This window comes from Mobula hypostoma, chromosome 29 (assembly GCF_963921235.1).
Source record: "Mobula hypostoma chromosome 29, sMobHyp1.1, whole genome shotgun sequence".
Taxonomy (NCBI): domain Eukaryota; kingdom Metazoa; phylum Chordata; class Chondrichthyes; order Myliobatiformes; family Myliobatidae; genus Mobula; species Mobula hypostoma.
The window spans coordinates 9,004,471-9,025,288 of NC_086125.1; the positions used below are offsets into that span (position 1 = coordinate 9,004,471).

The 20,818-nt window shown below is 47.0% G+C and overlaps 1 protein-coding gene across 6 annotated transcripts in view; it reads right to left on the bottom strand.

Moving 5' to 3' along the window:
• Positions 1–20,818, bottom strand: part of LOC134339299 (3',5'-cyclic-AMP phosphodiesterase 4B-like) — a 408,487-nt gene that overhangs the window by 42,318 nt on the left and 345,351 nt on the right. The window contains exon 1 of one of the 6 annotated variants that reach the window (XM_063035681.1): positions 9,499–10,673. The exons of the other annotated variants lie outside the window; for them this stretch is intronic. Within the exon in view, the coding sequence (XP_062891751.1) occupies positions 9,499–9,564 (66 nt within the window). The 5' untranslated portion in view covers positions 9,565–10,673. Of the gene's footprint in view, positions 1–9,498; positions 10,674–20,818 lie in introns of those variants that run through there. 6 annotated transcript variants of the gene reach the window in all.

Here is a 20,818-nt window from a genome sequence, read left to right on the forward strand (position 1 = left end):
GTGCCACTATAGTTAACACCACTCGCCATCTCTCTGTGCCCTCTGTCCTATCCTGGCTCGGTCTGTCCCCCCGCCCCCACCCCACACTCCAGTTCCCACTCACCCACACCCAACAGCCAATAATTTCCCATTAGCTAGTGGAAAGTACAGAGCGTCCAAAGACATTGAAACACAGCTGCTAAAGTGCGTTTCCCAAATATACACAAACAGATCTTAAGAGGCTTGATCAACGTCACTAATACCCCAGGGAGTCAGCAAAGGAAATGGGAAATGGGTTAACACCTTTAGCAGAGAGGCTCATAATACAGCAAATAGCATGGGATAATTATTACTTCCCCTCTGATTCATGTGTAGGAATGCGAGAGACAGAGACAGAGGAGAGAGAGGGAAGGAGGGAGGGGTGGGGGAGAGAGGGAGGGATGGCGAGGGAGAGAGGGAGCGAGGGTGGGATGGCGAGGGAGAGAGGGAAAGGTAGGGGAAAGGGCGAGGGAGGGAGAGAGAGAGTGAGAGAGAGGGGGAGAGAGAGAGAGGGGGGAGAGGGGAGAGGGGAGAGGGGAGGGGGAGAGGGGAGGGGGAGAGGGGAGGGGGAGAGGGGAGGGGGAGAGGGGAGGGGGAGAGGGGAGGGGGAGAGGGGAGGGGGAGGGGGAGGGGGAGAGGGGAGGGGGAGAGGGGAGGGGGAGAGGGGAGGGGGAGAGGGGAGAAGGGGAGAGGGGATAAAGTGAGAGGGTGAGGATGAGGGGGAGAGGGGATAGAGTGAGAGGGTGAGGATGTGGGGAGGGGGGGAGAGAGGATGGGGAGGGGGAGGGGGAGAGGGGGGATGGGGAGGAGGGGGGAGGAGGAGAGGGGGAGAGAGAGGGAGAGGGAGAGGGGAGAGGGGATAGAGTGAGAGGGTGAAGGGGGAGAGGGGAGAGGGGGAGAGGGGGAGAGGGGAGAGGGGAGAGGGGGAGAGGGGAGAGGGGAGAGGGGGAGAGGGGAGAGGGGGAGAGGGGGAGAGGGGGAGAGGGGAGAGGGGGAGAGGGGGAGAGGGGGAGAGGGGGGAGAGGGGAGAGGGGGAGAGGGGGGAGAGGGAAGAGGGGAGAGAGGGAAGGGGGGTGGAGAGAGGATATCAGTATGTTTCAGTGTACATATGCTCGTGTCTCTGCGTGTCTATGCACGTATCTGTCCTTGTTTACCTGTGTAGCCACCTGACTGCGTACACACTGTGCACAATACACAGAGGGAAGTGACAGCACCAAACAACCTGTTCTCTGCCATGCATCAATTAAGACAAACATCCTCTATGCCTTCTCCTCCTCCTTACCCACCTGTGCTACACATTCCGGGATCTATGGACTTGCCCCAAGGACAAACAAGGTGACTTTGTTCTTCAACACTCCCGAGGGCCACAGCATTCACCGTACACATATTTCCCCTGTCTGCCTTCCCAAAACCTGTCGCCTCTCATTTTAATTTCCCCCCATTTGGGGCCGAAAGACAGGGAAGTACTAATCTACAGCAACTAAAAATCTGCAGGAGAAACACAGTGGGTCGAGCAGCATCTGTGTGCGTGTCGAGGGAGAGGTGGGGTGGGGAAGAATCGTTGATAGTTAGTATCAATGCCCTGTATGAGGACTAAGGGTGGGGGGGGGGGGAAGATGGAGTACTTATCTAGAGCTACATCACACTGAAGGATGTGAGATGTTGCTATGGTAACAGCTCATTTCTCAATTCCTCAAAATCAGGAACATATTTTTTCCTAAAAGGATATATTCTGGAAGATTTTGCACTTTAAAATCATCACATTTATCTCAGTGCGAAGATTAAAGCTAGGGGTGAAGGGTTCAGGCGAATGGAGGAAGCACTTCCGGGTCAGGTACAGCCCGAGTCTCATTCACAGCTCTTCCATAGTGGCTCACGTAGAGCTGCAGAAACACACTGCGGTGGAGTGCTCTGCTCACCATCAGCGAGGATAACTGGGGACCACAGGAAGTTCCCAGACCAGCAAGTGGGCATCAGCTAGGCCGAGGTGCAGTCCCCCACAGGGGCAGGCTGGCGTTTGGAAGACGAGACTGACTGAATGCTCAGGTTGTGAAGAGCTTTGCCTCAGAGAATGAAGTCCTGTGGATTTTACACAGGGTTTCTGTTCCCAGTCACTATCCTCACAGAATCTTCTCCCTCTGCCTTCCATCACCTCACATATTTCTCTTTCCAGAGTTTAGCTCTAATCTACTCAATCCTATCTCACGCGACAATCCCCTCAAACCATGAAGCCAAGCCATTTTCTTCAAGTCAAATACATCCTTCCTTAAACAAGTTAATGTAAGCTGTACAAAGGCCTCCTGGTGTATTCACAATAAAAGCCCAGTATATTTGTATCAAAACATCTCTACATTCACACTCCATTTCCCTTACAATGAAGGCTTGTAAGATCTCTTTCAGAGGCTGATGTCAGAATACAGTGCCTATAAAAAGTATTCTCCCCCCCCACCCCCAGAGATTTTCATGCTTTATTGTTTTACAACATTGAATCACAGTGGATTTAATCTGGCATTTTTTGACACTGATCAACAGAAAAAAAGATTCTTTCATGTCAAAGTGAAAACAAAGTGATCTAAATTAATTACAAATATAAAACACAAAATAATTGATCGCATAAGTATACACCCTCTTTAATATGACACACCAAATCATCATTGGTTTTTAAAAGTCACACAATTAGTTAAAGGAAGATCTGTTTTTGGAGACCTGTGTGCAGTCAAGGTCTTTCAATTGATTGTGATAAAAATACACCTGTATCTGGAAGGTCCAACTGCTGGTGAGTCAGTATCCTGGCAAAACTACACCATGAAGACAAAAGAACACTCGAAGCAGCTCTGCGAAAAGGTTATTGAAAGGCACTAGTCAAGAGATGGATACAAGAAAATCCCTTGGACTACAGTTAAGTCAACCATCAAAAAATGGAAAGACTATGGCAAGAGGTAAATCTGCCTAGAGCAGGTTGTCCTCAAAAAGTGAGTGTCCGTGCAAGAAGGGGACTAGTGAGGGAGGCCACCAAGAGACCCATGACGACTCTGGAGGAGTTACAAGCTTGAGTGGCTGAGATGGGAGAGAAAACACATACAACTCTTGCCCGGGTGCTTCACCAGTCACAGCTTTATGGGAGGGTGGCAAAGAGAAAGCCACTGTTGAAAAAAACTCACATGAAATCTCGGCTAGAGTTTGCCAGAAGGCATGTGGGAGACTTTGAAGTCAGTTGGAAGAAGGTTGTATGGTCTGATGAAACCAAAATTGAACCTTTTGGCCATTAGAGTAACTGCTGTGTTTGGCACACGAACCCTACCGTAAAGCATGGTGGTGGCTGCATCATGCTGTGGGGATGCTTCACTGCAGCAGACCCTGGAAGACTTGTGAAGGTACAGGGTAAAATGAATGCAGCAAAATACAGGGAAGTCCGGGAGGAAAACCTGATGCAGTCTGCAAGAGAACTGCAACTTGGAAGAAGATTTGCTTTCCAGCAAGATAATGACCCCAATCATAAAGTCAAAGCTACACAGGAATGGCTTGAAAACAACAAAGTTAATGTCCTGGAGTGGCCAAGTCAGAGTCCAGACCACAATCCAATTGAGAATTTGTGGCTGGACTTGAAAAGGGCTGTTCACTCACAATCCTACGCAATCTGATAGAGCTTGAGCAATTTTGTAAAGAAGAATGGGGAAAAATTGCAGTGTCCAGATGTGCAAAGCTGATAGAGACCTATCCACACAGACTCAAGGCTGTAATTGCTGCCAAAGGTGCATCTACTAAATACTGACTTGTAGGGGGTGAATACTTATGCAATCAATTATTTTGTGATTCATATTTGTAATTAATTTAGATCATTTTGTAGCAATCTGATTTCACTTTGACACTAAAGAGTCTTTGTTGATCAGTGTCAAAAAAAAAGCCAAATTCAATCCATTGTGATTCAATAAAACATGAAAACTTTCAGGGGGGGGGTGAATACTTTTTATAGCACTGTATCTTTCAGGAGGGTGAGTCCGATCAAGGCGTTGGTCTCCAATGATGTACCTAGCAGGGCACTGAACGCCTCTACCAGACAATCTCTCACTGCTGCTGTCAAAGGTTCCCACCTACTTCAAAAGGGCATCAATCATTCAGAACCCTAACAAGTGGCCCAACAACTATCATCTAATAGCACGTACATCTATTGTGATGAAGAGTTTTGAGGTCGGGCATGTCTCAGCAAGGACCTAGACCGGCTGCAATTTGCCTACTGCTACAACAGGTCCACAGTAATTGCTGTCTCACTGGCTCCCCACTCGCCTGGGATCACCTGATAACTACATACCTGCAGCTCAGTGTTCAACACCATCAGCTCCTCCTCAACTAACTTCAAAACCTGGGCCTCTGTGCCTCATCCTGCACCAGATCCTTGACTTCCTCGCCGGGAGACCATAGGCTGTGCAGATCAGAAATAACGTCTCCTCTTCGCTGACGGTCAACACTGGAACACCTCAAGGATGTGTGCTTAGCCCAAAGCTCCGCTCTCTATACATTCATGACTGTGTGGCTAGGCACGGCTCATAATGCCATCTATAAATTTGCTGATGACACAATTGTTGTGGGCATAATCTCAGATGGTGATGAGGTAGTGGTACCAGAATGAGATAAATTGGCTGGTTGCAATAGCAACCTGAAACTGAACATCACTAAGACCAAAGAATTCATTGCAAACTTCAGGAAGGGGAAACTGAGGGAAGATACAGCAGACCTCATTGAGGAGCTGACATGATAGTGGAAAGGGTGAGGAGCTTAAAGTTCCTAGGTGTCAACATCCTAAGTTCTGGCCTGAGCCCAACGTATTGAGGCAATCATGAAGAAACCATGCCAGCAGCTATGTACGTTCCATTCAGAGTTTGAGGAGATCTGGTACGCCACCACTGTAGCAAATAATAATTGCTTTATTTATGTAGCACCCTTCATACATTAAGATGCAGGCTCAGAGTACTTTATGTAGATTGTAAAGATAAATCAATATAGTCAAAAAAGCAAGGCAAAATTAAAAATCATAAGTAACAATAAACATTATATAGAATAAAGAGTAACGGAATAAACCAAATTATAGAAATATAATCATCATCGATGGGCATTAAGTAATCCTATAAGTAGATTTTTAGAAGTGTTTTGAAACGTTCCACAGTAGAAGCCAGGCATATCTCAGTTGGTAGGGTGTCCCAGATGTTTCGTGCATAAGAGCAAAGGATCACATCACCAGTTCTGATATGCTTGGCTCTAGCAACACTAGGTGCACCAGTATTCATGGAGCTACGCTTATAGTTAGGGATGTAAGGGATCTACACTCTACAGATGTACTGTGGAGAGCTTCCTGACAGGCTGCATCATCTTTTGGCATGGAGGTGCCATTGTACAGGACTGGAAAAAGTTGCAGTGTATCATAAACTCAGCCAGCTCCATCATGGGCACTAACTACCCCAGCATCGACGACACCTTCAAAAGGCAATGTCTCCAGAACACAGTATCCATCATGAGGGGCCCTTACCATCTAAGGCACATCCTCCGAGAGAACCAGTGGGGTCTCCCTCCCCCTATTTGTGACATTTACAGGGAGCATTGTAGGCGAGGGGCTCGAAGCATTGTTGAGGATCCCTACCACTCACCCCATAATCTCCTTTGACCCACTACCATCAGGAAGGAGGTACAATAGCATCAGGACTAGGGCTGCCACACTGTAAAATAGCTTCTTCCCCAGGGCTGTGAGTCTAATGAATACCCTGCCACCACTGAGGTCTCGTCACTAGGACAGCGAGCTGCTTTCTGTTTTGTTTACCTGTGCTGCGTACCACATGCACTTTGAATGATATCTTATTAACTTATTTATGGTAATATTTTGCTTTCCGCGCTGTGTGTGATACATGTTTTGTGGGTGCTCTGTGAAGTACAGTAGCCTGAAGGTACACATGCAATGATTTAGGGACAGCTTCTTCCCCACCGCCACCAAATTTATGAATGGTCCATGAACACGACCTCACTATTTGCTCTCTTCCTGCACGATTTAAAGATTCAAAGTATGTTTATTATCTAACTATGTATGAAGTATACAACCCTGAAATTCGTCTTCCCACAGACAACCGTGAAACAAGGAAAGCTATTGTTATGTATTGCATTGTACCTGCTACCGCAAAACCAACAAACTTCACACACATCAGTGACAGTAGAACTGATTCTGAAGGTCAAGCCTCCATTTACTTCCCCAATGCCTTAAAATATGTGGGTGATAATTTTACTTGTTTCTATACATGGATATTCAGACCTCTCTGAACAGCAGTATTCGTTAGTCTCATTCCAGTGAAATGAGATTCACCTAAACCATCACCACGCATGTTTTATGCACATGATGATACCTTGCATTGACGAGTATTGAAAAAGGATGTTAGATCAATGTCATTGGCCAGTCCTACGCTCAGTCTGAGGAGGTGACTACACTCAGTGGCCATTTTGTTCGGCATCTCCTGCAGCTGCTGAGTGTATGTTCATTGTCTTCTGCTGCTGTAGCCCATCCACTTCAAGGTTTGACGTGTTGTGCACTCAGAGATGAACTTCTCGATATCACCGTTGTATTGCGTGGCTATTTTAGTTACTGTTGCCTTCCTGTCAGCTTGAACCAGTCTGGCCTCTCTCATTAACAAGGCATTTTCGCCCACAGAACTGCCGCTCACCGGATGATTTTTTTTTATTGTTTCTTGCACCATTCTCTGTAAACACTAGAGACTGTTGTACATGAAAATCTCTGGAAATCAGCAGTTTCTGAGATACTCAAATCACCCTATCTGGCACCAACAATCAGTTCATGGTCAAGTCACTGAGATCACATTTCTTCCCCATGGTCAAGATGTTCAGTTATTACTCAGACCAAACATCAGAATGGGGAAGAAATATGATCCAAATGGTTTGACTGTGATTAATGTGTGTGTGTGTGTAGTCGATTATGTCCTGAAGATGGGTCTCGGCCTGAAACATCAACTGTTTACTTTTTCCCCACAGATGCTGCCTGGCCTGCTGAGTTCCTCCAGGATTTTGTGTGCCTTGCTTTGGATTTCTAGCATCTGCAGATTTCCTCATGTTTTGTTGACTGCGGAACGATTGTTGGTGCCAGACAGGGTGGCTTGAGTATTTCAGAAATTGCTGTTCTGGGATTTTCACACACAGCAGTCCCTAGAGTTTACAGAGAATGGTGCGAAAAACAAAAAAAAGTATAACAGCGGCAGTTCTGGAGGCAAAAGAGCCTTGTTAATGAGAGTCCAGCGGAAAATGGCCAGTTCATGTTGGCAGGAAGGCGACAGAAACTCAAATAACCACGCCTTGCAGATGGGTATTTCTGAACACACAACGCATTGAACCATGAAGTGGATGGGCAACAGCTCAGAAGACAACGAACATACTGTACACTCAGTGGGCACGTTATTAGGTACAAGACATACATAACTAATAATGTGGCCACTGAGCACAGAAAAAGGTTATTGGGGCCAAAGGATTGGTATCAGTTTTAAGTAGAGCACACAAGGTTTTACTGGTTGTATGATACAGTTCTGTGCAACCTGCTATCACATCTGGGCCTCAAAATCTGTCCTTCCTGACGTCAGCTGTAAAGCTTTGATTGAATGGACAGAGAGAACGTGTTCCCACTGACAGGAGCATCAGCAACGGCCGGACACAGATGGAAAGGATTTGGCAAGCGATTAGGAGAACGTTGCCGTGCCGCGATTGTGATCTGGAATGTGCTGCCTAAAAACAAGATTTAATAGCAACTTTTAAAAGGAAATCGGGAAAAAATACTCCTAAGTGTAGGGTTGTGGGAAAAGAGTGGGGGACTGAGATTAGATGGGGAGCTGTTTTAAAGACCATGAGGAGCTGAGTGACCTCTTGCTGTGTAACATCAATATTGCTGTGACTTGCAGGCTAGTAACTTTGTATTGAAAACACTGCTGGTTAATGCTGGATCACAGATGATTGCAGCTTATTGTCCAGCCTGCTACACAGTTCCTCATGGGATCAGACTTCCATCTGCATGTTTTGCTCAGAACCACTGTGTCTGCATACACTCATTGCCAGGTGACCCAGTCCAAGCAATCCTGCCCATATTCAGGCCAATGAGTCACAAACAACCATTTCCCCGAAGACCTTTACAAACTGATCACAGGAATTTGCAAATATGACAGTGATTGGAACACTAAACAGTCACATTATCTACACCATACATCTTTATAAATCTAGGTTACATTTGCCTCTCATCCAGAAAGCAAATGCTTACCCACCCCCCACCCCCCCCACCGCACCAGCATCTGGTCACCGTAGGAGCATGAGCCCAAACTCTGAACAGGCTACTGGACCACGAGGGCTTCACATTTGCACTGGTTCAGATCCTCCACCCATCCATTTTTTACCCGGAGAATCTGCATTCACCTTTAAAATGCCAGAAGAACTCAGCAGGTCAGGCAGCATCTATGGAGAGGAATAAAGCGTCAACGTTATGGGCCGAGACCCCCTCATCAGGGCTGGTGAAGGGTCCCAGTCTGTAATGCAAATTCTTTATTCCCTCCATAGATGCTGCCTGACCTGCTGAGTTCCTCTGGCACTTTTTGTGTGCTACTCTGGGTTTCCAGCATCTGGGTAACCTCCTGTGTTTACATTGTGCCCTTCACATAGGAAAAGATCACTGGGTGGTTCAGAGGATTGTAATCACTTCTGGAACTGTGGTGGGCACGGACTGGGCTTGGCCGAAGGGATGAAGGAGTGTCCCTCCAGCTCCAATACATTTACCCAGTGTTCACATACTGACAGGGATACGGGATGCTGGTGGACCACTACCCTCAGTTTGTCACCTGCCAGGACTTCTTCAGCCAGAGGGCGACGAATCTGTGGAATTCATTGCCTGAGGTGGCTTTGGGGGCCAAGCCATAGGGTATATTTAAAGCAGGGGGTTGACAGGTTCTTGATTAGTAAGGGTGTCGAAGGTTGTGGGGAGAAGGCATAAATGGGATTGAGGGATAATAAATCAGCCATGATGAAATGATAGAACAGACTCAATGGGCCGAATGGCCTAATTCTGCTCGTACGTCTTGTGGATGGCAGAGCATGGGCACAAGCTGGAGGTCAGTCCAGAAGGCAAACGATGTCTTTCCAGTTCCCACTTCCTGGGTGTTTGTCTCGGCCTCCTTTAAGCCTCCTCAGTGGCTTTAAGGGGGGAAAAACAGGAGGCACAACTGTAACACCATGGTAACTGGAAAGGGGGCCCCTTCCTTCAGCACTCGCCTGTCCCACACAAACAAAATGTCACCCAGTTACAGCAGGGGAGCTTCAGTCCTGCCCCGAGACCAGATTCCTCATATACACACACCACCGAGTGGGTCACAGGTCTGGGAAACCAGCCACTGGTCCTGAGTCAGGCACAGGCCTACAGTGGGTGCTACACAAGAGGAGAGCAGAATACCAAGGTCCTACCTGACCCCACCAGGCTACCAGCCAGGGCTTGGAGCAGGTCTCACAAAAAAAGTCAACGAGAGGCATCTTCTGTCGGGCGCCAGCGACCGATCCGGGAGAATGCCCCGCTCCAAGGCGGAATTCCGCACCGATAATCCGGGGCGCCCCTTCCCACGCTGCCCTCCGGCTTCCCGAGACCACGAGTCGAGAGGGGGGGCTCCGAGCTCGCAGAGCTCATTCGGTGCACTTTAATCCGGAGTGACCTCAGGAGACGGGCATCCTCCTGGCATGTTGTCTGAGCCAGAATGCAGGAGCCAGGACCTGAACCCTCAGGGACGGATCACCGGCCTGCCTGCCCGCACCCTCTCCCTGACGACGCCTGGCGCTTGATGCAGCGAGAGCAAGCCACCGGGGGTCCCAGCTGACACAGGCCAAAGCAAGCAGCCGGTGACAAGATGTCTCCCTGCAGTGCAGACTCTGACTCCCCACCGTACACTGCAGTATGGAGGCGAGAAGTGAGGCTGCATCAGGCTCCCCTGCTCACGTCGTCCGCACCCGTTGTGTTCGTAGCTGGCAGCATGGGAATCCTTAGCACTTAGCAAGGCAAAGCACAAAGGTTGTCACATTCAATCCAGGGAAACAGCACTGTAAAATGGAGCCTCTCTCTCCCTCTCTCTCTCTCACTTTCTCAGTCCCTCTGTACTGGGTACCACTCTTATTCCTCGAGGACACAGGAGTCACCGTGTCTCAACCTTACTGATGATCTTGCGCAGTGCTTGAGGCCTTCGACTGCTTCCCAGCCCCTCTCGGATGTCTGGAATGCAGAGTGTTTACAGCCTTCTGTGTCACCCCAGCAGCAGCAGAGCTGTGCAAGCTGTTCCTGTGTATCCTTGCTGCAGTCAGTGATGTAAAGGGGGGGTTGGGGAGGTGTGCATCGGCAGCATCATCACACTGGGGACACGCGCACGCACACACACACATACACACACACACACACACACACACATACACACACGTATACACACAGACACACACACAGACACACACACATACACAGACACACATGTATACACACAGACACACACACACATACACACACACACACACACACACACACACACAGAGACACATACACACACACACAGACACACACACACACACACACAGAGACACATGTATACACACAGACACACACACACATACACACACACACACACACACACACACACACAGAGACACATACACACACACACAGACACAGACACACACACATACACACACACACATACACAGACAGACACACACACAGACATAAACACACGCACACACACAGACACACAGAGACATACACAGACATACACACACACGGACATAATCATACACACACACACACACACACACACACACACACACACAAACACAGACACACACAGACACTGCGTGCACTAACAGCCACGGATGAACTTTAATAACCCCCACACCCGCTTTCTTAAAACCCCTTTGAAATTACAGGCAATCGGTGGGAGGAGCAGAAAACATTCATTAAATGGGCCAATCCCAGGCACAGATTAATATTTGCTGCCGCCTGCCTGATACCTCGCTGGCACAAAATTGACTTCATCTCTCATTACCTACCTCTATTTCACTGCCTCCTTCCCTACCTCCTCCCCCCACTGATGTTCTTTGGCTCATTCTCCTCATTCACTCTCTATCTTACCCATTATCCATAACCAATGTCTCTGTTTCTCTCTCTCTCTATATATATAGATATATATAAAATATAATATATATATAATGACTCACTATCAACATCTAATGTCTCTGAATCTCTTTCTCTCCACCCCCCCCCCCAACTCCCCCTATTCCCTTGGTCCCTTCTTCTCTTTCCATTTTCTCCAGAGGGTGGTCTTAAGGGAATACGATATTGCAGGCAGCACGACCTTCAGAGGACAGGCAACAACAACTCCGCCACGATTATTCTAAACACTGTCGCTCTACAAGGTTGTGTCCTCAGCCCCTGACTCCACTCCCTGTACACTCACAAATGGGAGGCGAGATTTTGCTCGAACTCCATCTACAAGCTTGCAGATGATCCCAGCGTGATGGGCCTATCTCAAATATCGATGGTTCTGCGTACAGGGAGGAGATCGACACCTTAGTGGCATGATGTCATCATGACAACAAACTTTCCCTCAGTGTCAACAAAAGGGCCGGCCGCTGACTTCAGAAAGGTGGGGGTGGTTAACAGTGCTGTACATGATCCTTCCTACATCAGTGGTGCTGAAGTTGAGAGAGTTGAGAGCGTCAAGTTCCCGAGGTGTGAGCATCATCGATAGCCTGTCCTGGTCAACTATGCACTGTCACTACTGCCAGAAAGGCTCAGCAATGTCTCTACTTCCTTAGGAGGATGAACAAATTCAGCATGTCCCCAGCGATTCTGACCAATCTTGTCGATGCACCACCAAAAGCATCCTACCCGGATGCCTAACGGCTAGGCACGGCGACTGCTTTGCTCGCGATCACAAGCAACTGCGGAGAGTTGTGAACACAGCTCAGTGCATCACAGGAACCAGCCTCCCCTCTATAGGTTCTGTCCACACTTCTCACCGCCTCAGTAAAGCAGCCAGCAAAATCAAAGACCCCACCCACTCCAGATTTCTCTCCTCTGCTCTCTTCCACAGGGAAGGAGATAAAAAGCCTGAAACCATGTACTCCAGACAGCTTCAGTCCCAGAGTCGTCAGACTCGTGAACAGACCCCTCGTACAACAACATGGACACCTGACCTCACAATCAACCTCATTGCGATCTACACCTCACTATTTACCCGCACTGCACTTTCTCAGTAGCTTTTGCACTGTTACTGTTTTACCTAAAATTAGCTCAATACGTTTTGTAATGATCTGATCTGTAGGAACAGTGTGCAAGCCAAGCGTTTCACTGTGTAAGAGCAGCATGGTGTTGTGGTTGGTGTAATGCATATAGTGCCAGCAACTGGGGTTCAATTCCTGCCGCTGTCTGTAAGGGATTTGTACGTTCTCCCCGTGACCCCGAGGGTTTCATCCAGCAGCTCCGGTCTCATGCATACCCCAAAGACATACGGATGGGGTTACTAAGTTGAGGACATGCTAAGTTGGCGCCAGAAGCACGGTAACCCTTGCGGGCTGTCCATTGCACCCCTCAGATTCCATTGGTCACTTATTTCGCTCTCTGTTTCAATGTACGTGACAAATAAAGCAAATCTCTTTTATTTTGTACATGACAATAATAAACCAATATCAAAACACTCTTATAGAATGGCCGAGCTATTTCAAGCACCTGGGTGTCAGTATCTCTGGGGATCTACCAGGACCCAATATACCGATGCAGCTACAACGAAGGCAAGACAGCGACCATCTTTCATTTGGAGTTTGAGAAGATTTGGTATGTCTCCAGAAACACTGGAAGCTTTTTACAGATGCACTGTGGAGCGCATTCTAACCGGCTGCATCACAGTCTAATAATGGGGAGGGGGCTACTGCACAGGATCGAAATAAGCTGCAGAGTTGTAACCTTAGGCAGTTCCACCATAAGCACTGGCCTCCGCAGTATCCGGGGCATTTTCTAAGAGCAATGCCTCATAAAGGCAACATCCATCATGAAGGACCCCCAATACTCAGGACATGCCCTCTTCTCATTGCTACCATCAGGAAGGAGGTACAGGAGCCTGAAGGCACACACTCAGCGATTCAGGAACAGCTTCTTCCCCTGTGCCATCAGATTTCTGAATGGACATTGAACCCACGAACACTACCTCATCACTATGTTTTTTACACTACTTATTAACTGTTATATATACACTGTATAAACTTACTGTAACTCTGCTTTTTTTCTCTCTATTATTATGTATTTCATTGCACTGCTGACACAAAGACAACAAATTTCCTGACATACGCTGTTGGTATTAAACCTGATTCTGGATGGTCTAGAAGCTTGTGTTTGGTGGTGGGGGGAGGGTTGGGGTCAGGCATGATAACTGTGTGCTCTATCCACTGGAACTGGCTGAGCACGGGCAGGGTGGGGCGTGGGGGGAGCAGGCCTAACAAAGTACACTCATGTCAGTTGACTACCCTCTCAATGGCTTTGGAGAACTTTGTAGACAGAGCATTGAAGGTGCTTCTCCTGTGCTTTGAGGTCCTCATTGTATGTTCCAAATGACCGCAAAGAGCTCAGGAACATAGGATCCCTGCCACTTTTCTGACCACGTGGTTGGGACTAGATTCGAGCTCTTAGTCTTCAAATGTCTCTTTCCTGAGGTAAAGGCCGCACTGGCACTTTCTCGACGAAGGAGGACTTTGTCACAGGCCTGTCCTTCGTACCTCGGGGGAACCGTTCAATCGGACACCTCCGCACCATTTGCCACAAGTGAGACTTCCCGTGAGATGTAGCTAAACATCTTAATTCCCATTCCCCTTCCCATTCCAACGTGTTGAGCCATGACCGCCTCTTGTGCCAAGATGAGGCCGCCCTCAGGGTGGAGGAGCAACACCTCATATTCCGTCTGGGTACCCTCCAAACTGACGGTATAAATATCAATTTCTCCTTTCAGTGAACCAAATTCCCCCCACCCCCACCCTTCCTGTATTCCCCATTCTGACCTTTTAATTCTTCTCACCAGCCTATTACTTCCCCCTGGATCGTCAGCTCCTTCCCTTTCTCCTAATGTCCACTCTCGTTTCCTATCAGATTCCTTCTTCTCCAGCCCTTGACCTTTCCCTCCCACCCAACTTCACCTATCACCTTCTATCTAGTATCTTTCCCCCTCCCCATCCCTCTCAGTCCTGAAGAAGGGTACCGGCCCGAAACGTCGACTGTTTGCTCTTTTCCATGGATGCTGCCTGGCCTGCTGAGTTCCTCAGGCGTTTTGTGTGTTGCTTTAGATTTCCAGCATCTGCTGATTTTCTTGCCTCTGTCATTGAAGTCCGGCTTCAATGAGAGATACTGACTCCCATGTTGTAGCTGTTTGCAATCGGGGTGGTGTTCTGTGGCAAGGGCAGATTGGTACGGGAACTTTGACATTCAGATATTTACTATAAAGCTCATCTTAGAGTGAGAGATTCAATGATCACTTGGTTTGACTGAGGTTACATGGCTTTGGCTTTGAGGTTCCACAACCTACAAACTCACTTTCAAGGACTCTACAACACAGCATAATTTTTTTTTACTGTTTACATGATTTCTCTTCTTTATGCATATTGGTTATTTGTCCGTCTTCGTTTTTATATAATTTTTCATAAATTCTGTTTTGTTTTCCCGTAAAGACCTGCAATAAAATGAATCTCAAGGTAGCATATGGTAACATAAACCTATTCTGATAATAGATTTACTCTGAACTTGGTGTAGTCGGGCATTGCTGGTGGATATTTCAATCTTGAGGAACAACGAAAAAACATGAACCAGCCTGCGGTCCTCTGAAACTTCACATGCAGTTAACAAAGAAGCAAATATCTCTACAAGAGTCCCTGCAGCATCTGCTCTGGCCTCCCATAATGTCTGGGGTGCCTTGGTCAGGCCCTGGGGATTTACCCACTTTAATACACTTCAGAACAACAAATACTTCCTTCCTCATAATAAGCATATGATCCAAGACTCACTACTTATAAGACCATAAGATTTAGGAGCAGAATGAGACCATTTGGCCCATTGAGTCTGGACTACCATTTTATCGTGGCTGATCCATTTTCCCCCTCAGCTCCAATCTCGTGCGTTCTCTCCATATCCCTCCATGCCCTGACTAATCAAGGATCTATCAACCTCTGAATATACTCAACAACTTGACCTCCACTGCTGCCTCTGGTAACAAATTCCACAGATTCACCACTCTCTGGCTAAAGAAATTCCTCACCTCCATTCTAAAAGGGTGCCCCTCTATTCTGAAGCTGTGTCTGGCTTTATACTCCCCCGCCATAGGAAACATCCTCTCCACATCCACTCTCGAGGCCTTTCAACATTCGATGGGTTTCAATGAGGTCATCCTTTGTTCTTCTGAATTCCAGCAAATCCAGGCCCTGACTCTCTTCACAAGCCAAGCCTTTCAATCCTGGTATCACTTTCATGCACCCTTTCCAACGGCAGTACATCCTTTCTTAGATAAGGAGCCCAAAACTGCTTATAATACTCCAAGTGAGGCCTCACCAGTGCTTCATAAAGCCTCACTAGTACCATCATTTTCTTTAACATCCATGGTACACTGTTTAGTAAACACTGCCTTGATGCTGAGGGAAGGCAATCGTGCCTCACCTCTGGGATTTGGTTCCTTGGAGCCTGTTTAGGTGATTGGTGCCACTTAACAACACTGCTGGTAATCTCTGCAATCTCTGACCTCAGTCCAATAAAATGTTGTGGGAGTTCTCGGAGAGATTTACTCTGAGTTTCATGAAGAGAATGACTTTTCTGGATGTACCTGAGAGGGAAAGGGATGGGTAGGGAGAGCACTCATGCATAGTCACTCTGTAACATCTAGACATGCTTCACTCAAGCAAGTAGACCCTGCACAGCAGAGTAGTGCTTTTTATCTTCTTAATGCTCGGGATACACACAACTTGGAAGCTACAAGATGGAGTGTAAATAATCTACATACAGTATCACTAAAACCCATGCTGGGAGCTGGGCAAAGGGGGCCAGGAGACAACAAGTTAGCAGACACACTTACAGGTCACAACGCCTCATTTACAATCGAAGGGTTGCATGTCCAAGCACCACTCTAGTGAGAGATATAACTCAATTAACGAACTGTCAGCCACGAGACTAGCATCATGTTGACAGATTGTTGTTTCATTAGTATCATTCAGTACAGGGAGCAGCTTCACTGATCCAGCCAGAGATGACATACAGTACGTCTCCTAACTACAGAATGGTGGCAGCATGAAAGGTGGTCCAGGTATTCTACACCGACTCTCCACAAGAGTAATCCTGCCTCACCATCCTATCCTATCCCTTAAACCTGCAAATTATTTTCTTTCAGATATTTATCTAACTCCCTTTCAAACACTATAATTGAATCTGCCTCCTCAACTATTAGGCAGTGCATTGCAGGCCTATCTGCTTGAAGTGCAAAAAAAAAAATCTGCTTTTTGCTCTCGTCTCTTTGAACGTCAGATTTTACCCGACCTCCAACGAGAAAAGTCTTACTCCATTACTCTGTCAATGAGCTTCATGTTTTAAATACTTCCACCAGATCCCCTTGCAAGCTCATTGAGTTCCAGCTTCTCCAGTTTGCCCACAGAATGAAGTCCCTCATCCGTGCAATCCTTTTGCTAAGTCTCTTCTGTGCTGCTCTCCAAAGCCTTCACATCTTTGTAAAGATGGCACCCAAAGCCAGATACAACAGTTATGGCCAAACCCACAGCTTATTAAGGGTCAATCAGGACAGACCAAGAATGGTCTGCAGGTCTTTCAGGTGCAGGGATGCAGCTCAGGGCTCACAAGCCTGACTGGTAAAACAAAACTGTTTGGGAAACAGCAACGAAGAATCCTTCTACATCTGAGTGCGACAGTATTCCTGAGTCTCCACCTGGGCTTGTATGACCGTCAGTAGTGAAAGCCGAGAGAAAGCTACTGACTTGAAAGAAAGCCTGTAGAGAGTCAGAGGTGGAAGACCTTCATTGCTGCCTTAAGTGCCAGTGGCATAACGGGCAGTAACTAATCAGGATGCCCATTCTCTAGAACTTCATATTTTTGAACAAGATATTTATACCCTCTTAATCCATCCTGTTAGCCCCCAGATCTCTCCATTCTTGTGTCCTTTTGGAACTGCGTCTGTTTTCTATTGCCTTTCCTCAATTTTCCATCAAAGTACATTTATTACCAAAGTATGTATAAAATATACAACCTTGACATTCGTCTGCTTACAGGCAGCCACAAAACAAGAAACCCAAAAGAACCCATTTAAAAAAAGACCAACACACCACCCAATGTTCAGAGAGAGAAGAGAACACAAGTTTTGCAAACAATAAGAGCGAGCAACAGCATTCAGAACTAAAGTGAGTCCATGGATACGAAGCCTGGAGCAGCAGGAGCAGGCCCTCAGCCTTAACCTCAGTTCATCACATGGCTGAGCAAAATGGAGGTCGCAGACATGAAGTCAGGAGCAGGTGGTGCAGGCCACAGCCTCAGGTTTAGTGTCATGGAGAGCAGATTAAACGCTGCAGAGCAGCAAACCTCGCCTCCAACACCCAGCCTTTTCAATCCATCTAGCATGGTGTTTAAATTGTCCGAACATCGGGTCATTCCTCGCTCCAAGACCCAGGTCCTGTTCCACTGATATACTCTGGGCCTGGACTCTGCCACTGCGCTCTGGCCCACACCCGACCATTCCAAATCGGTTCAGCACTTAGATCAATCCAACCTCGCTCTTGATTTAGGTATTCGGGCTCTGAAACTCCTAATCTCTGACTTTTCTCTGCTTTGCACACCCCAGCTCAGTCTCAACCACACTCCGACCACTTCCCTTAAACCGTGTTCAACCTCACCCTGCCTCTGCATTGCACCTGCACACCCCGGCCCTCGAGTCAGCCTCGCTTTCACTCACCTCTTCACTGTTTGCGGTGATAGTTTACCACAAATTTCCATAGAAAAAGTATTATTAATAAGTATTTATTTATATTTCTTGCTTTATAAACTGCCAGTCCGTTGCCTGTCTTCAGTACTGCCATCTGAAACTGGAAGTTTCAAAATGCATCACTTTGTCCATCTCTTCCCTGTACCTTCTCTGCAATGTAAAACTATTCTCTCTTTTCTACTTCTGACAAAGCTTCTCTAACCTGAACCAGTGGTACTGTCTTTTCCATCAATGCTACCTGACTTACTTGAGCAGAGCACAAAAACTGTTCTCCAGCCTACTGTGTCTGCACAAACACCAAGCACCCATTCTAAACTAATGCATAAGATATAGGAGCAGAATTAGGCCATTTGGCCCATCGTGTCTGATCCATTTTCCCTCTCAGCCCCAATCTCCTGCCTTCTCCCCGTATCCCTTCATGCCCTGACCAATCAAGAATGTACCAACCTCTGCCTTAAATATACCCAGTGACTTGGCCTCCATAGCTGCCCGTGGCAACAAACTCCACAGATTCACCACTCTCTCATGTTCTAAAAGGACATCCTTCTATACTGAGGCTGTGTCCTCTGGTCTCAGACTCCCCTACCTTGGGAAACATCCTCTCCACACCCACTCTATCAAGGCTTTTCAACATTTGACAGGTTTGTAATGAGGCCACCTCCCCCCAACCCCCATTCTTTTGAATTCCAGTGAATACAGGCCCCGATGCTCTTCATATGACAAGCCTTTTAATCCCAGCAAACAAGAGAAAGCCTTCCTGCCGAAGGGTTTTGGCCCGAAACATCAACTGTACTCTTTTCCTAGGTGCTGCATGGCCTGCCGAGTTCCTCCAGCATTTTGTGCGTTTCTTTTAATCACAGAATCATTTTTATGAACCTCCTTGGAGTCCACTCCAACATCAACATATCCTTTCTGAGATAAGGGGCCCAAAACTGCTGACAATGCTCCGTATGAGGCCTTACCAGTGCCGTACAAAGCCTCAGCCTTCTCTCCTTGCTTTTATATTCCAGTCCTCTGAAAATGAATGCTAGCATCGCGCTGCTTTCCTCAGTTCCCATTTTATTGCCTTTATGTTTACAGGTGCCTTTCTAGCACCTCTTCCTTTACCGATTCTAAGAGTGGCAAATACATCTCCCTTTGCAGCATCTTCTTCCGTGGTGAAGAATGGTATATTCAGTACCTCAGCCTCAATGAGCAAATCTCTTTTTCAGTTTCCAATCAGCTCCATGTCTCTCCTAATGTCTTACCCATTTCAGAATCAGAATCAGGTTTAATATCACTGGCACGTGTTGTGAAATTTGTTGCCTTTGCAGCAGCAGTACAATGCAATACGTGATAATAGAGAAAAAACTAATTACGGTAAATATATGTGTGTGCATGTGTACACACACACACTCACTGTAATTTAGTTTTTTTTCCCTATTATTGTGTGATATATTTATGATATATACACAAACATAATAGAGAAAACTGAATTCCACTATTTACAGTAGTTAAATTAAATATGTAGCGCAAAAATGTTGGCACGTGGCCAAGTGGTTAAGACGTTCGTCTAGTGATTTGAAGGTCGTTAGTTCGAGCCTTGGCTGAGGCAGCGTGTTGTGTCCTTGAGCAAGGCACTTAACCACACAGTGCTCTGCGACGACACCGGTGCCAAGCTGTATGGGTCCTAATGCCCTTCCCTTGGACAACATTGGTGTCGTGGAGAGGGGAGACTTGCAGCATGGGCAACTGCCCGTCTTCCATACAACCTTGCCCAGGCCTGCGCCCTGGAAACCTTCCAAGGCATAAATCCATTGTCTCACAAGACTAACAGATGCCTATAAAGTGCAAAAATAGAAATAAAAACTAAGAAGCTGGTGTTCATGGATTCAATGTCGACTCAGCAGTTGGATGACAGAGGGGAAGAAGCTGTTCCTGAATCACTGTGTGTCTTCAGGCTTCTGAACCTCTTTCCTGATGGTAGCAACGAGAACGAGGCACGTCCTGGGTGATGGGGGTCCTTAATGATGGATGCTGCCATTGCTCCACAAGCCCATCAAGTACTTTTGAACTCCCTTTAAGTTTGCTGACAGTACTTTTCCCCAGGCCTCCGTTTGCCTCCCATTACAGGAACTTCAATAGGGAAGTTTAAAATGAAATGAGACTGGTTCTCACTTGTATTAGCAACCTGGCATTTTCTATATGCAGCTTCTGCTCGGCTCGAACTTTAGTTATCCACGCAGTTCCTGTTCTTATTGCCCGTCACTTCTCTCTCATGGGAATGTACCTACACTTTCACTGAAACACCTCCAGCTTCACAATACGTAGTGGATCCTTACATCCCCATGGAGGGGCCTAACAAGTGCTACCGAGTTCCAGAAGAGGTCCTCACCTCTCTCTGACTAACACCTCCCACTCTTTCTTTCTCTCTTTCCCTCTCTCTCTCTCATACTCACTTCCTTGCCAACAGAACTAGATTAGTTAGCCATTCACCTTGCTGTTCTTTGCAGGGTCCTCTGGGATTTAAGGAAAAGTCCCAGTTAGTTGTCTAAAAGAATTAATGCACCAAACTTTTTGTAGTCTGTGTGAAGGTGGTCCAGAATGAAGCAGCTGACATCGGAACATAAAATTGTCTTTATTTCTAAAGGAGCACTGCCTTTAGCTACACTAGATCCAGTTATGCAGGAGTTTCAAGGAAGGGCATCTCTTTCAATCTGTACAGATGCTACTTGCCAGAGAACACATAACCTAGAACAATGTGG